The sequence below is a fragment of the Diabrotica undecimpunctata genome, chromosome 2 (genome assembly GCF_040954645.1).
Source record: "Diabrotica undecimpunctata isolate CICGRU chromosome 2, icDiaUnde3, whole genome shotgun sequence".
NCBI classification, from domain to species: Eukaryota; Metazoa; Arthropoda; class Insecta; order Coleoptera; family Chrysomelidae; genus Diabrotica; species Diabrotica undecimpunctata.
This window is the reverse complement of record NC_092804.1, coordinates 60,349,966-60,368,706: the sequence shown is the minus strand read 5'-3', so window position 1 is coordinate 60,368,706 and position 18,741 is coordinate 60,349,966. Positions and strand designations below refer to the sequence as shown.

The following is an 18,741-nucleotide window of genomic DNA, read 5'->3' as shown; positions in this document are numbered from 1 at the left end:
AAATATCATGTAAAATTTAAGAACGAAACTTTGACCTTTTATAATTTTTTTGTAGGAGCAATATCTCTCAAATTATAGACAAAAATAATGGCAAAAAGTAATAATTTTCTATTTTTTTCAGATTTTGTTAAATAAAAAATTAAACACAAGGTTTAGGACCGGCGCATATCATAATTATTGATACAAGGTACATTCTGAAGTGATTCCAGCAAAAAAAGGAGAATTCAATGGAGAATGTCCATTATGGTCTGTTTTTCGACAGTTTCCGTCTGAACGATTGCGCTTTTTTGTAATATAACTTTAAAACTTTATACTCTTATAAAATCATTGTTTTTCTTTTAATTGCTTATTAAACTGATTTTGTGCGACAAGGAAAGGAAATCTTTGGACAAAAATTATAAAATAAATATCAATATTTTTTATACTTATAGCATAATTACATTATATTTTAACAATATAACATTAGACCATTTTAAATAGAATAAAAATAAATAAAATAACCATCTAGAAAGCTCCGTAAAGGCAAGTTTCGGGTCTTGGAGCTAAATTTTTTGATCCGTTGCATCTGTCAGACTTGCAGACCCTGCAACTTTTAATCTTGGCGTTGGAATTTTTTAGAATATCTGAATTTCTAAACCAATCACAGAAATTGGTATGGTTGGTATTCTGTGGTGGTTTCCAACATCGTCTCTCTATTAATTTCAATGCCCCATCTAAAAAGGATACAATATAAAGTGTTTGATTATTTTATTAGTAATTTCTGTAAGTGCATAAGCTGGTATTTCATAAATGGAAAGTCAGTTGCACAAACTGATAGGCATTGTGGCAATTATATGAATAAAAAAGGAAATTCATATCTACGTCTTGTAAAAAAAATATTTTAAAGTCCTATAGCAATAATAATAATTAAAATAGATATCAGGAAAATTTTAACTGCAAGAAATTATAACTAACTACCAATAACGATTGTGTTGCAATATGTAATATATTCTAAACACTATGTTATATTTATTAATACTAATGAAACTGATAAATATATTTATTTTTCCCTAAGAGACTTATTTCATAGCCTAATTGAAAAATTTGAGTTTTTTGCAACATCCGATTTACGCCTGTCCTAAATTGTAATTTGTTCCCAGGTTCCTAGCCATAACTTTATCAATTATATAATCAATACTCCGTTTTTTTTATGACTTTAAAATGCCCTTTGTCCTAGACAATGATTTTGACACAGCTTTCTATGGCATAGCCCGTGTTCATTACAACCTTCGTGAAAGAGGACTTCTTAAGTAAGTAGGGGCTCCTCTGTATTTCACGAAAGACAAACAGACAGGAGAGTCTCGACTCAATCCCGACACGGCGCGTTCCTGTGGCTGATAGAGAATATTCTGTTAAATATCACTTAAAGATATGGCTTAGGAGAGCAGCTATAGCACTACTGACTAAATTCTAAAGGAAAATAATTCCCCACAGGAATGAACTGGCAGAACAAAGGAATATCCATTGTTGGAGAATACCTCAGCCATCTAAGATTTGCAAACGACATCGCTCTGATTGCTAATATTCCTGCAGAACTACAACAACTTATAAGCGACCTAAATGCAGCTAACAATGAAGTTTGCTTAAAAATGAACTTGACAAAAATAAAAACCATGTACAACGATGGATGTCCAAGATGTAATAATGAACAACACTGTACTTGAGACAGTAGACGAGTATATATACCTGGGACAATTAATACATAAATCTGATTCCTTACTCCTAGAAATCAATAGAAGAATGAAACTGGCCTAGGCATTCTTTTGGTAGAAATGCAGTTGTATTCAACTCGAAGATGCCACCTAAAAAAAAGCATTCGATCAGTGTACACTACGAATCATAATATTTGGCTGCGAAACTTGAACACTAAAGAAAGAGATAATATCGAAACTCTTAAGTCACGCAGAGGTTAATGGAGCGATGCATACTAGTTATAACAAAGAAAAACCGAAAAAGAATAGAATTAATTAGACAGAAAATCAAGGTTACTGATGTAATCCACAGAATTAAATCTTTAAAGGGGCAGTAAATAGGACATTTAGCAACAAGAACTAACAATGGGTGGTCCACTAGAATTACACTATGGTATCCAAAAGGCGTCAAAAGGCAAAGAAGACGTCTAAATTTAAAATGGGACATGGAACTATGACATAAGGAATCAAGCCGGTACAATATGGCACAGAAAGCGAATATTAGACAATTTTGGGCAAAAATGAAGAAGGGCTATGTAAGAGAGGCTATGTGAAAACATTTACACACAAATAACAGCTAAACTTCCTGAATATAATAACGGCAGTTATGAACAGAAAAATATTAAGGTAATTCTTGTACAAACATTGGTTGTCCCAATATTAAGCTATGCCTCTGAAACATGAAAGGTCCGGATAGCAGATAGGACAACAATCGATGCATTTGAGATGTGGTATTCGAGAAGAATGCTTCGGATACCTTGGACAGCCTAAAGAACAAATACATATGTTCCTATAGAGATTAACAATGCACACTCTAGTTCATTAATCTAGTTTTATATTTTCAAAATATTATCATTTTTGTGATACAATACATATGTGCCGATAATATAGAGACTAGTAGTCCAGTGAAATGATACAGTCAAAAAATAATTGAATACGAACTTCGTTAATGCTGTTCGGTGCGTCCAATTCAAAATAGGCATAAATAGATATAGAGACAGCATAAAAAGAGCAGTATAATCAATGGAAAAACCTTAACATTCATAATCACTGCACATATGTTAAGATGTACATCGTTTTATACAGGCTTCTAATAACATTGATGATTTTCTCTAGTATCTTAAGCTACTACAGACATTTCCATATAATATCTAGAATAACCATGTGAATCGAAGGCTTTTAAAACTATAAATAGTTCTAGGAAATAAGTTTTTCTCAGGACATCTCCGATATTATTTAATCGTTTTCGTTCATGGTCACCAAAGTAGTAGCACCTCTGTACGCTAACCACTGCAGTGGTAAAGATTTAGGAGATATTTGTTGGACTTTCCGAGTTAGAATTTGTATCATCCCGAGAGTCCGATGAAGCAGGGATGCTGAAATTAATATGTACTTATGTATGTATCTATAGAAACTTTTTTTATTTCCTGGGTTTGTCGGTCTTATGTAAATAAAAATACTTAATTATTGCTTAAACGTTTTGACAATTTGCCATTTTCAATAAGCACTTTATTTTATAAGCATTTTATAAATTATACAATTATATTTCATATTTACACTCTCTCGAAGTTTGACATGCACCATGTTAACCCTATGATTCTCCCCATCAGAACGGTAAACATTTAAAAGGAATATTAATTTTTTTTAAATTTTTTAAGTAAATTCAAAAGCTACTCTAACAGCATTGGACTACTTGACTAAAAAAAGATTTGAAGTAAAAGAGTAATTCGTTTTTGTATTTTATAAGACACTTTTTGTTTTATTATACTTTCTTTATTTTGAATCAATGTTTCTTACAGTTTTAAGTTAAAGCTAAGCTTCATTTAACATAGTACCCATATTAACCCTGAAAATGAAATTGTAGAAGTTGGTACTTTTACTAATAGTACATACTAGCGGACCAACTCGACATCGAGTTTTTTAAATGAAATTTTTATTTTGCGAGAAAAATTAAGAGACCAATACAAACAATATAAGCAAGAATATACATAACATTCATCAATAATAATGCAAGTAAAAAGTAACCGAAAGTACATATTTAGATTCGTCTCGACGAGACCTTTCGATCCATATATACATTGTGGGGTCTAAAACTTAAAGTCAATTTTAACTTCCGGTCATCTCAAAATCGGAAGTGAATTTTTGTACCAAAAGTATATCTTGACAATCTCATACGCAATACTAATAATATTCCGAAAAAATATTTTAATTATCTAATATGGTTTTTGAGTAAAGTGGTGGACAAGAAAAGGGCTTAGCGTTTTAGTATATAAGATTTTTATACACTGTTTAATTAGCGTTGTATTTTTTAACTTTTTTTGTAAGAAGTAAAGTTTAATTACAGTAAAATTACTTGAAATATACTTCTAATTCATAAAAACTTACTTTGGTATTCAACATAGGATTCGTAGCATTGTGTTGAACACATTTCAACATCATCTATACTTGCCACTCGCGCACATCCGGTATATGGACCACCTAAACAGCTAAAGCAGTTAAACTGTGCGTGACCTAAAAAATTATATTAGTTAATTATGATACAAAGAGGTAATTATTAATACTTGTCGTTCACGTCCAACTAAACCAACCAAATTGTTTTGTAAACCCTAGAACTTAACAATTTTTTATAATCTCTAATTATAGATATGTACTTGGTGGATTTTAGTCCATAAGCTTATTTTTAAATTTATATTCATTTCATACTCATTTTAATTTTAACTACAAATTTACCAAATTACGAAGCTGTATAAAATTTTATTAAAATAAAGTGCTTGTTTCGTTTAAAGGGTAATCAGATATGCTCTATATTGTACTTTTTGTGTCATTATTGTCATTGTTCATATTCCTTTCTTGAGTCATCTACCCTAGAGTTAGTTATTCATAGTAGCGGCCGTGGCTCAGCGGGTTTCTAGGCCAGAGCGCTAGAGTTCAATTCTCGACATTAGTAACGGCACTTTCATTTCTAAAATGATAAGGAGTCGTCTTCATTCTTCGGAGATAGTTCTTATGCCTGGTTGCACCAACAGATCTTAAGCTCCAGCTTAGCCCAGCTCCGCTTATAGCTAGGACCGCCTTAACTCTCACTTACATTGCACCATAATTTTCGATTCTTATCTAAGCATGTCTTAACTGAGACGAAATTTAAGATGCAATTTACCTACCATGTAACTTGTCAATTATTGAGTGACGAAAAGAGTCTTACGATTTTTTTTATGTTCATATGCTAATTTAAATAAGTATATTTTTTGAATGCTGTGTCATATGTTAACAACAAAAAGTCATTAAGTATATATTGCAGTAAATGATCATTTACTTTTGTTGTATCTTTTTTCTGGAAAAGATCACTGCCTATCTCAATCAACCATTAGCATAATCTACATTATATCGGGTTTTCTATATTGTATGGCTGATTATGGTAGTTGTTGACTATTTCTTGCAAAAATGCAACAAACATTAAACACTGGCAAAGCTGTAATTTACTGAAATGTGTACTTAATGAGTTTTTCTTGTCATCAGACGATACATAGAAATTTTTTTTAATTTAAATATTGACTATATCTTAAGTAGTAACTCTCCTTGTTTTATTTATTTTAGAGTAGGTATAACAGATACAGGTGAAAATAAAAAAAAATGTGTATCTGTATTCCACAACACAACTGTCAATTTTTTGAGGTTAGACTGCTCATCTTAAACTCAGGCGGCAACTTAAGCTGAGAATAACGGGGACTTGAGATTAGGATCGGTTCAAGCTGAAAATTGATCTAAGACTCAATGGTGCAACGTGTATGTTTCGTAAGCTGAGCTTAAGACACGTCTTAAGCTTAAGATGTGTTGGTGCAACCAGGCATTAGCTACCTAAAATACGGTAAAAGATGTAATTGGCGCCGGAACAATCCAAAATGGTCTCTCAAAAATGCTCGATATGCTTAATATCTCGCTTGCTATTTCCTATTATGTCAAGCATTATGTCAATGTCATCAGAGTATACTAAAATTTGTATCGATCAATTGTAAATATCACCGCCTTCTCTAGTTTGTGGTCTCGGACTGCCTTTTTCATTCAATCCTAAATAGGAATCAAGCTAGGGCATCCCCCTTTCTGAATCCATTCTTTATCTCAAAAGTTCTAGGATTCTCTCCCTGTATTCTGACACTTTTAAGTTAGACATTGTCATTCTCATTAATCGGATAAGTGTTTCTGGTATAACAATGTCACGCATTGATTGGTATAGTATTGACCTCTTGTATAGATACACTGTCGTACGCAGCCTTAAAGTCGACGAATAGATGTTGGATTTTAATATTAAATTACCTAGAATGTTTTCTCGAGGATCTGTCTCATTGAATGAATCTGGTCAATTTGTTGATTTTTCTAGGGTAAATCTGGCCCGTTTCCAAATATGCCTACTGTGTAAACTTGTAGCCTTTGATAGAAAGCATTTGCTAGTATTTTGTAAGTAGTTAAAAACGCTTACTAAAAATTTTCTTAAATGGATTACCCTATATGTTACCCCATTATATTAGTAGAAAAAACTTTAAATGGTCTTTTAAATGGTCAAATGAGTTTCATTAACGCCATCCTATATTATCTAAATTTCACATTTATTGAGATACTTAGCTTCAAATATTTAGATTAAATGATTTATAATGTTTTATAATTTTCATTGTTTTTGTGTAGCGTGTCATAGAAATTTTATTCGACAGTTCTCAAAAATGTAAACCTGGTTATCTGTCTAAAATCTACGAGAACTCAAAACTGTCAACTGAAATTTCCATCGCACACTAGACAATAGTAATACCTAAAAGTCATAATGCATTTTATTTAATTTATAAATTAAAAGCAAAATATCTCAATTGCTGTTAGATTTAAGTATATTTACAAAAAACAAAATGTTGCATTTTAATATTTATAAAGATAAAGGGTGTCAAATCGGACAGTTTCATAATCAAATTAGTAAGATCGTGTAGAACGTTACATGCATAACCTTGTATTTAATAAATTTACAAAAGGCTGTTACATCGAAATGTGTAATAATATACAGGATATTATATTTAAAATAAGCAAGTTTTGGGGCCGGATAGCCAGACGCAGAAGGTCGGGGACAGATCGGGGATCGTTCCCCAGCGCCGGCGCCTACGAGACCATTTCGATATGTTTAAATATCTACAGGTATAGAATTTTTCAATATATATATATATATATATATATATATAGACATTTAAGATTTACGAGTCCACTTCTTTTTAATTTGTACACATACGATTTGCACAATTTATGGTCTCCCAATACTGTTTGCTTACAATATGCTGATGATATTGTCATCTACTCACATAAGAAAACGTACGGTGAAAGCACTACTGAACTCAAACATATTATGTACAACTTGGATAATTGGACTTGGTTAAATGGATTCAATATTTCGTACCAAAAATGTGCCGTAGTATTTTTTTCAAGAAAACACCCTATTAAACATCACGCTGTAACCTTACATGGCAATGATATTCCAATTGTTTCGGAATTTAGATATCTTGGTGTCGTACTTGACAGAAAATTGCTTTGGACTCAACATATTAATTATACAATTGGTCGCTGCGAAAAAGGTATTAATTTTCTTAAAATGGTGTGTAAGAGATCGTGGGGTGCAGATCAAAACATTGCATTGAATTTTTATAGAGCCTATATAAGATCTATAATAGATTACTGTTGTGTGGTATATGGGTCAGCTAGCATAACCAATTTACGTAAACTTGATAGAATTCAATTTGTGTTAGGATTGATGAAAAGCACTCCAAATGAAGCCACCCTAGTTCTAGCATCTGAAAACCCACTCTCATTGCGCAGAGAATATCTGGCAAGCAAATATTTCCTAAACCAACATTATCGTGGCACTTATAATGCAAAAATAATTAATAAATTAAATACAGCTGATTTAACATCTACATACTTCATTAAAAAAAACTCTCCACCACTTGCAAGAGCAATTATAACTTGCAACGAACTGAAGTTAATAAACTCCCCTTGTAGTGTTATCTGGGAATCGTTGGATATACCACATCTAACAAGTGTCTCCGTCGCGGAGATGGCACGTGAAGAAGAAGAAGAACAAGTGTTTTAGCTACAAATATTATTATCCCTAAATACCAAAATGAATTTTGCTACACTACTCTTAAAGAAATCTTAAGTGGCTATTCAGATCATATTGTGATCTATACAGACGGGTCAAAATCACTAACATGTACAACCAGTGCTTACTTTGTACCAAAAATGAAGATTAAAAAATCATTTATTTTAAATAATCAATCCAGCATTTTTTCTGCTGAAGCATGTGCTATATACAAAGCCCTTGAATTGTGCTATAAAAACCAGTGGAACAAAATTGTCATATGCAGTGATTCACTGTCAGTATTACACTCCTTGCAAAACTTTAAATTCACAATAAATAGCAATATATTCATATTAGAAATTTTTCAACAGTTACTAAAACTAACAGATCCATATGGTACTAAATTTCTATGGGTTAAGGGACACTCAGATATTGTTGGCAATACTATTGCTGATTCTATAGCTAAAAATCCATTACAGCACCCACATATGGTGATAGAAGAATTTAACACATGTGACCTACTTTCCTATATCAAACAACATATTAAATTTAAATGGGACAGACAATGGATTCAGTTTGGTGAAAGCAGGGGCACTAATTTATACAAATTACAACCAACAGTAGATGTATAACAATTTTACAAAGATGTCACACTAAGCAGAAAAACAGTGTCAACTGTCTTAAGATTAAAAGTAAATCATGGATGTTTTCCGAAACATCTACACAAAATTGAAGTTCTCCCAACAGACCGATGTGAGTGTGGGACTAGTATAGCTGATTTAAATCACATATTCTTCAACTGCCCCCTACATCGTAATACAAGTACGTGGCTGCTATAAGAATTGATAAAAGAGGGTTTAAGTACACCATTATACGTAAATCTTCTATTAAGTGAAGACAATATAAAAATCTTTAAAATAATTATGATATTTCTTGCAAAAATTAAATTAAAGGTATGAGTATAAAATTGATCGTATGCGTGAATATTTCCTTTGTATGTTTACCATATATGTTGCCCACCTACCTAACCGTGGTTTATGTCTTGTTTGTAACAATAAAGCCGCTCTGATGAATCCCTGAGCGTGAAAAGTGTCCTCCTTGTACCATCCTGTATGAAGGAATACTAATATCTATATGTAATTACGTGGCTAAAGGTTTCAAGCCAAAGCCATAAAAAAAAAAGATTTACGACGTCAAAACCCCACAGCGTTGCCAAAACATCAGAATAGTTATTAAGACAGGACTTTTTAAAATATCAACTATTTAAGAATACAATACACTAGTCAATTAGATTTTTAAAATGAAGAAAATAATCATCACATTTTCAAAATTTTTGTTTTCACTTTTCAATAATATGGAAAACGAGATACGTTCAGTCCATAATATTATAAAAGAACACATAAAATGTATAGTTTTAAATACATTTTAAAACTCAACCAGTGAGGCACTAAACAGTGTAACATTAAAAAAGACAGGGAAACCTTTATGACAAAAAGGAAATTGAAAGTGGTATATAAAATAAAGGAGGAGTATTGTAAAATGATTTGACAGAATTGTGAGAATGTAAAATAGGCAGAAAACTCAACTGATTTATGAGGTTTTAGGACCGGGTTGAATAATATTCGGAAGAAGCTAATCGAATTGCATTATGAAGAGGCCCTCCAAAAACTGAAAACTGAAGTGTGCACCAAATATGTGTATACAAGCAATAAATATACTGAAGTAAATTGAAAAAGATTACAAAACCTAGTCGCTTTACACGTTGTTTAGAAATATTCTCCAAGCATATAGAAATAAGTCAAGGTCTACTTTACTACCATTTAGAATTCATCTATTCATTGGAGAATGTTTAACAAAATTACACACGTGAAACTTGACTGTTACGTTTAAAATAACTGGAAGGGATATTAAAATCAGTCAGACTTGGATCAATAAATTCAGTTAATTTTGGAATCAAGTAATTTATGCAGAAACTTGTCTTAGACTTTCCTTGCAACACAACAACATCTGCATACATTAAAAACCAACGATCTCCTCTTGAAGTCCATCGTGAATGAGAATAAATACAGAACCCTGATAAAGCCCTACTTTCACAGTTTCACTTGCATTCTTTTTAGTTGTTAACCTCTCATAAATGCCTTACATTAATGCAATTCTTTCTCTTTCACTCTAAATTTTTTGTATGTATTTATAAATATAATTTATTAATATATAATATATTGTGAATCAATTTGTGTAAGAAATCAAAACATTAATAAAATTCCTATTCTAAAAAAGCGGTAACACTGTAAACAATTTTTGCCAACCGCTGAACTGTCATTGAAATTTGAAATATTTAAGTATCAGTGGCATAGAATTGTCTAGTTTATTTAATTAAAATTAATAATTTGTGGTGTATTAAACTTATTATTAATAAAACATGTTTTTGGTTATTTCGTCAATATAATTCTAAAATTCTTAATATAATCATGATTAAATTTTTCTGATTATTAAGTATACCATGTTGAGGCATCGAGGAAAGTATCGTATTATTAGCTGTGTTAGAGAAATATGAATTCTAAGGTTGAAAATTTTGAATACAAGTGACGTCACTTTGTATAAATCATAACATGTAACGTTTTTACTTTAAAAAATAGTATAGGAAGTCGACTCAGCCTGAATAAAATAAGTACCTTGGGTAATACCAGGGGTAACAATAGGTGGTTCAAGCGTAGCCTTGACCCTGTTACCTTCCTTGTATACCGTAGGTCTAGGGATACTGTTATTAAGTTTTAGTTAACTACCGATATAACGGTAGTATAATCTAAATATTTTAGATTAAGTGGGCATATTTAAAAAGCCCTAATCCCTAATTTTCAGATATATATTAATTATGTCAAGTTTTTCTAGAACCTCAAATTGGAACTTTCAAAAGTTACCCTGTATATAAAAGGCTTTGATAATATTTACAATATATCAATGTTGGGATAATACATTAAGAGAACTCTAGCAATACAGATAAAGGTCAATTACAATAAAACAAATCAAATGAGGATTTTGTTATATTAATCCATAAATTTTTACAGCAAACATCTCTTGCCTATAAACAGTAAGGATGTTCCGATTTATATCCCGGCATAATTCCTCACGTCCCCTGTTCCCGTTATTTTCTGGTTAACCCACTTATATCATCCCGAAAGAGGGATTAAAGTAAAAGGGGGGTCGATAGAGAAAGCCAAACTTCTATTTCTTTACTACCGAATCCCATTCGAACAAGGTTTTGACTTTACTTCATGTTATTTTAAGATTGCGGGATGGAATTCTTTGTGAAATTGTTTCTGGATAAGGCTTAGTTGCAAATTAAGCTGGAATAAATTTAAAACTGATATGTATATGGTTTAGAACCAAATATATTAATATTTTTCATATATTAAAATTCGTAAAATATAAGGAATGTAGTTGTGGATATGAATTTAAAGTACAGCCAAAATGCTATTAAGGTGATAATGAATATGACTGTGCAATATAGGTATATGGATGAAAAAAGATTTATTTAGTATGTGCAATATCTACCCACTGGGTAACTGTTTGCAAATCTTAATTTAACAGAATTTCATCAAATCGCTAAATAAAAATAAATTCACACCTAATTAAAAATATTAAAAACAAAATAAATAAAACAGTTGATAGTCGTTATCAATGTTCTCATGCGAGAGAACCAACTACACAAAAGGATAAAAATTTAATCATCATTAAATTTAATTCCTTACACCAAAAATGCTCCCGACTGGGAATGGACCTGGATTAAATTTTAAACAGCAGACTGATCCAGTCGATCAACAATTACATCCAATGCCAGGGATACAAACATCATACATACTTCTACAACAGCCAAACTCAATATCGGTAGATATGTCACAGTACCATCAAAACCAATTACAACCATTTCCTAACACTTCTGCTAACCAATTCAACCTTCAGCTACAACCACCTCCACAAGTTAATACAAATCCAGCACCCTTATACACTATTGTTCTGAAGCTAGTTTCTTGTGGCATTTTAAAGTAAGTACTATTTAAATGGGAACAAGCCACAATTAAAGATTAAAGTACGTTTATTGACGTTTCAATTTCCACTTCGGAAATCGTTCTCAAAATACAAACATTAGTAAATTAAACAAATTTTGTTTTTTTGTTACTTGGTGAAAAATTCTTCTAATAATTTGATTATTTAATTTTATCTGACTCATTTATATTGACAACTCAGACATACATTATACATTTTAAAGTAGACAACTTTAAAAATGAAAATAGTGAAATTTAATTTAATATAAAAACCAAACCCAACAATGAACAAGAAAGGATAAAGAATTGTATTTATAAAATACCTTGTGAATGCGATCAGTTTTATTTAGGTAAAACATCAAGGCCATTAAATGTTAGAATAAGTGAACATCAATCTTATATTAAAGACAGAGAATTTGATAGATCTCAAATATATAAACACGCATGGGATAATGAACATAGGATTTAATACAATGACTCAAATAAAGTCCTAAAAGAAGAAGTTATTAAAAGGAAAATACCAGTTTTAGTAAGTCATTTAGTAAATGAGTCAGATAAAATTAAATTATTTAAAGAATTTTTCACCAAGTAACAAAAAAACAAACTTTGTTTAATTTACTAATGTTTGTATTTTGATAACGATTTCCGAAGTGGAAATTGAAACGTCAATAAACGTACTTTAACCTTTAATTGTGGCTTATTCCCATTTAAATAGTAATTTCCCTTATACACTTATTCAAATCAAATACAACAACCTCAGCATACAGTCGAAGATCCAAATTACTATCCACAGCAGTTCTCGAGCTAAGAAGAAATGGAAAGTCATACAAATGAACATGAAACTCCCTCGTGGCTAAAAGTAACCAAAAAAAGAAAGAAATTACAAATAAATAGACCCTTTGAGCAAAATAGACAAACCACAACAAACAACAGATTTTAAGTACTAGAAGATTAAGAGACCGATGGAAACCAAACTATCAACAACAACACTGATAACCAAACATCAACTACTTAATCAAAACATCAAAGGCCACCTCCAATATATGTCTACGGAGTGACTCACTATATGGCAATGATTAGCTCACTGACAGGGATCACCCCGCTGAAACTTATACAAAAACACTCCCTAGTGCACAGCTAGGTCCCCTAAAACACAGCTAGTGAAGTAGAATAAAGTCCAGAAACGTACACGAATCTCGTAAACTATACGATTGAAAAGAAAATTGTATTCCACAGCTACCAACTTCAACACGATAGTGCATATAGAATTGTAGTAAGAGGACTTCACACAATTGATACAAATGATATAAAAACCGAACTTTCGAAAAAAGGCTAGCATGTTGGAAACATAATCAATGTTAAACATAGACTAACAAAAGAATTTCTTTCACTATTCTTTATCGATCTTGAACCCAACACAAATAATAAAAAAGCATACGATATAAAATTTCTATTTACACTCCAAGACAAAAGAACAGTATAATCCAGTGCACCAGATGCCAGGCCCATATGCCAGGCACTCCAAATCATATTACTTATAAGCATATAATGCGTAAAATAAGATGGTCCCCATGATACAAAAACATGTACTAAACCTAAAGATACTCCTGCAACTTGCGCTTTATGTAACGGTAGCCATCCAGTCAATTGCAGAGGTTACACTGTATATAGAGACCTAGTAAAACACAGAAACAAAAATAATGTAAATAAAACACACAAAAAATACCCAGACTACAATACAGCTTAAAACAGAAAACACAGTGAAGTAGCCAATCTCATATATAGTTATTCCCAAGTTGCTTTAGGAAATCCCCAAAGACAAAATGAAAACAGTAATAATAAAGATATAACTACGCTAATGTCAGACTTCCTAAATGAATTTAAAATGTTATTTAATCAAGTGCTTAATCAGAACAGCATGATCCTCAACATGCTAACAACAGTCGTAAGCAAAAAAAACAAATTAATGGCTAAGCAAATACGAATAGCGGTCTAACAAATTATGTCCAAGAAATTGCGTTATTTTTAAAATTAACAAAATAGATATATTATTAGTTTCAGACAGACACTCAACTAATCAACTGATAGAACAGTTTTCAAAATTCCATTTTATTGTCGCAGCTATTTATTCGCCTCCTAGACATTACATCCTAGTTGAAGACCATAGCGAAGTTTGGACCATAGCGCCATAATAATAACATTAAGTACAACCATAATATACAATCAACAGCCATTAAGACTATCTAACAAAAAAACACAGTAGGAATAATTGGAAAACATCATTAGCCACAATATAACGTTAGATTACCGCACAAAAGAATCTGATGAGCTGAAATTTGCCGTACCAAAGCTAACGGCTGTAATACAAAACGCTGCTTGGGAATCAACTCCTATATGTAAAAAGGTTAATCCTGAAGACAGCAATGTGCCATTACATATCAAACAAAATCTAACCGAAAAAAGGAGAGCTCATGCAAAATTGCAAAGGTCCCGAAATCCACAAGATAAGATACAGCTGAATAGACTAACACACCAACTAACGTCAGTGCTAAATCAATGTCAAAATGACACCTTTAATTTTTATATTAAAAATCTCTATCTAGATGACCACTCTATATGTAGAGCAATTAAAAAATTTAAAAAACCGACACTACCAATTCCACCAATAAGAAAACCTGATAGAAGTTGGGCGCAGACTGACAATGAAAAAGCTAATGTAGTTGCATAATATTTAAAAAATATATTTAAGTACTCCAAATTAAGGTCAAAACATAAATGATAATGTAGTTAGCGAATATCTAGGTGCACCCTACCAACTATCACCTCCAATAAAAGTATTCTCCCTTTTTGAGGTTCTCAGAATAATAATAAGAATCAACTCTCACAAAGCCCCAGGATACGATTTAATCGATGGAAGAATTTTCAAACATCTACCTAGGAAATCAGTTCTCATGCTTACTATTATTTATAACAAAATTCTGTAGTTAAGCCATTTTTCAATCCAGTGGAAATATGCTCATATTATAATGATTAAAAAACCAAACAAATTGCTTACAGAAACTTCTTTTTTCATCCGAGCTTGTTATTCTTGATGTCCAAGATATTTGAACGACTACTACTAAATAGAATATAATAAATAAATAGAATAGGCGAAACTGTACCATTCGAGAACATAATACCCGAACATCAGTTTGATTTGCATCAAAAATATTCAACAATCCAACAGTGTTGGATTAGATTGGATAGAATAGTAAATAAAATCAAGAAAGGTTTGAAAGAACAGATTATGTGTGCCTCAGTATTTCTCGATATTCAGCAGGCTTTTGATAAAGTGTAGCACTTTATATAGCAAACGGTTTGCTATATAAATTAAAATCTTTACTGCCTAGCGACATGTACCTTATCCTAAAGTCCTATATTAACGAACGTTCGTTTCAAATAAAAATCAACAATGATTTCTTAACCTGTTACTTAATCCAATCCGGAGTTCCTTAGGAAAGTGCCCTCGGTCTCTTCCTGTACCTAATCTTCACTCCTGCCATATCTATTACAGATGACGTCACAGTAGCGACTTTTGCCGATAATACAGCCGTTTTAGTTTCAAACAAAGACCCAGACATAACATCTGAAAAGCTGCAAAATTACTTACATACATTAGAGAATTGGTTGACAAAATGGAAAATTAATAATAGCGGAAATAATATTACTATTGAAAATGTTGTATTATTTGAAATTAACAGCTCAAAATAAGCTCAAATCACATCTACAACAAGAAGACGCACTTGTCCACAAGTTAGTCTAAACAATGCCCCCATTTCTGCTAGGGACGTCGTGAAATATCTTGGGTTGCATTTGGACCGAAAGCTCACCTAGAAGCAATACATTAACGCCCAAAAACTCAGCTCAATATAAAATTAAAATAAATGAATTGCATATTTGGCAGAAAGTCACAACTTTCATTGGAGAACGAAATACTGCTTTACAACCAATATGGATTTTTTCTTCTTCTTCCTCTTTATAACCAATGTTGCTTGTTCATTGGCGAATTAATACTTCTATGGAATAATGTCATTCCATCTCATTAAGTCACAATATGGACTTACGGCGTAGAACTCTGGGGCTGTAGCAAGTCTTCAAACACAAAAATTTTGCAGACCACCCAATCAAAAACATTGCGTATGATAGTTAACGCCCCTTGGTATGTGGGCAATGCAACCATCACAATTACCTAGGAGCACCAATTGTAAAAGATGCCATATCACTTCACGCCAACAGTCTTAATTTAACGTACCACAGTCAAATTATCAGTGATTTATATCAGCCACCAATGGAGAAACGAAGACCGAAGAGGACTTGACCAGAAAACTTGGTTACATAGGTAAAAATGGAGAACTCTCGCTAGACGGTACCCAAATCAATTCAATATTATCATCACATTTACTACTAATTACTCAATGTACTGTTTATGAGTAGTTTGTAAATATGCATTTAAAATATATAATATATATATATATATATATATATATATATATATATATATATATATATATATATATATATATATATATATATATATATATATATATATATCTTTATATAAAGAAAATTTAGAATAAAATCATTTTGATTTTACAAATTCAACCAATTTCATTCAACCAATTTTCAATTTTAATTTGTTTTATGAACATTTATAGAAATTGCTTTTTAATAGTAAAATATTTATATTCCTTCTCAAATCGTAATAAAACACAATCAGTAAAATGGAGGTTTAAACTAAAATATTAGTATTAGCTTACCTTGTATAATACACACAGTTGAAACAAGTAAAAAATATACCAAAAGCTTCGACATTTCGAAAGTGTTTAGTTTGGCGAAACACTTACAATAATAAGAATGTTTTAATATACCTTATCTATTGTAATTATTATAATTTGCGTAAAACTTCGTGGAAACTAAATATGCGAAGTTAAAACAAAATATGTTCCTGAAAATAAAGTTATCAACTTTTAAAACAGTTTTTTTCTGTATATATAAATAAAATTTATTACACTAATTAAAGTTTTGTGCATTTTTAACTTAATCTAATACTGTTAATATTAAATTTGGGTACATTAGATGTTAATAATAAAGAATAATTCCTCATTAAGAAAAATAGGTATGTAGCTATATAAATTGGATAGAATAATTGCTACAAGATCAAGTTTTGTATAATAAGGATATGAATACATTCTTACTGTTATTTATGAAAATTAGATAGATCGCAGTTTGGCTTTCGTAAAGCACTTGGAACTAAACTAGCAGCTTTCGCTCCCTAGGTGCTTATTGGTTTTACCTACCAACTGGATATACCTACTTACTGAAAGTGCGGAAATCAAAAGAGGTGTCCGATGAGAGTGTATATTATCCCCACTCCACTTCGATATCTACTCAGAGAAAATATTTGTAAAATTTCTTGGAAATGCAACAGGACGCATTAAAATAAACGGTGAGTTAACGAACAACATAAGATATGCCGATAATACGGTAATCATTGCCAAAACCTAGATGAATTATAATAGACAATGGAAAGAGTTATTGCATTCAGTAAGGTCTACGACCTTCAAGGAGACAAAATGAATACTGATAAGCAAAAAGAAACAACCTGCTCGACAGTCACGGATAAACCAACTTAGTACCAACTTAAATGCAAAATGGGAATGTTACGTATACCCCTGACAAAAAAATATCTGTCTTCTATCAGTACCTCAAATACAACAGTAGCATCATATCGGCTTTCTCCCAGATGCAGTATACACACAGCCGAACTGTATGGAATATTCAAGGCATTAGACTCGCCCATCGCTAATGAGAAATCATTAGCAATATGCACTGATTCTCTCTCCGCCATTGACTCAATCAGAAATATATACTCCATACATCCCATTGTACAGTGCATCCACAGTATCTGCCAAGAGCAATCAAAGAATGGTGTTTCAGTAACTATCATCTGGATACCATCCCATGTTGGTATCAATGGAAATGAGAACGCTGATCATGCAGCAAAACTGGCCTGCTCCTTAGAAAATATGGAAAACATCCAACTTCACCAAGACCTAAAGGCCAGTATCAAGAAAAACGTACTAAGCACTTGGCAAACACACTGGAACGCGCAAAATACAAAACTACGCACAATCCAACCAACTGTTACCTCCATCACCATGCCTCAAATGAGCAGAAAAGACAATATTATTATCAGAAGGCTCAGAATAGGTCACACTCGTCTTACTCATGGATATCTGATGTCGTCTGAAAACCATCCTCGCTGTGAACATTGTAATGAGTCCTTAACAGTCCAGCACATATTACTAGAATGCGTCCACTACAAACCTCAAAGAGACTACTACAACTTTCAAAACATTTTAAGTGATCTACTTGGTTCTACAAACATGTACAGTGCCATAATTCGTTTCCTAAAAGACTGTCACCTTTACTACTTAGTGTAATTATATTAAGATGTTATTAATGTATCCTAACTTGTATATAAACAGATTGTATATGTATGTAAACATAAACATATTGTAATAAACTTGTACCAGTGTCAATGGCCCATAGTTGCCGAGACACTTTAATTTAAAATTAAAAAAAAAAAAAAAAAAAAAAAAAATATCTGTCTACAATGTCTGCAGTATTATGGATCTTTTGTTGTTTCTTTATCTGAGCCATTACTTAACGAAGGTCTCATTTTTATAGCAGACAACTGGTACAGCAGTATTTCATTAGCTATTTTTCTAAAAAATAGAAATATAAAATACTGTGGAACAATGAGTGGTAATCAAAGTGGTATTTCAAATAATGTCAAAACAAAGAAGTTAGACAATGGATAAAT

At 31.7% G+C, this 18,741-nt stretch overlaps 2 protein-coding genes across 3 annotated transcripts in view; one reads left to right on the top strand and one right to left on the bottom strand.

Moving 5' to 3' along the window:
* Nucleotides 1–18,741, top strand: part of Lgr4 (Leucine-rich repeat-containing G protein-coupled receptor 4) — an 832,616-nt gene that overhangs the window by 639,100 nt on the left and 174,775 nt on the right. The window lies entirely within an intron of this gene.
* On the bottom strand, nucleotides 404–17,221 carry LOC140434622 (uncharacterized). Its single transcript, XM_072523016.1, has 4 exons — nucleotides 17,111–17,221; nucleotides 16,673–16,860; nucleotides 4,116–4,241; nucleotides 404–713 (listed from the first exon to the last, which is right to left on the bottom strand). The coding sequence occupies exons 2-4, from the start codon at nucleotides 16,725–16,727 to the stop codon at nucleotides 505–507; spliced, it is 390 nt and encodes a 129-aa protein (XP_072379117.1). The 5' UTR covers nucleotides 16,728–16,860; nucleotides 17,111–17,221; the 3' UTR covers nucleotides 404–504.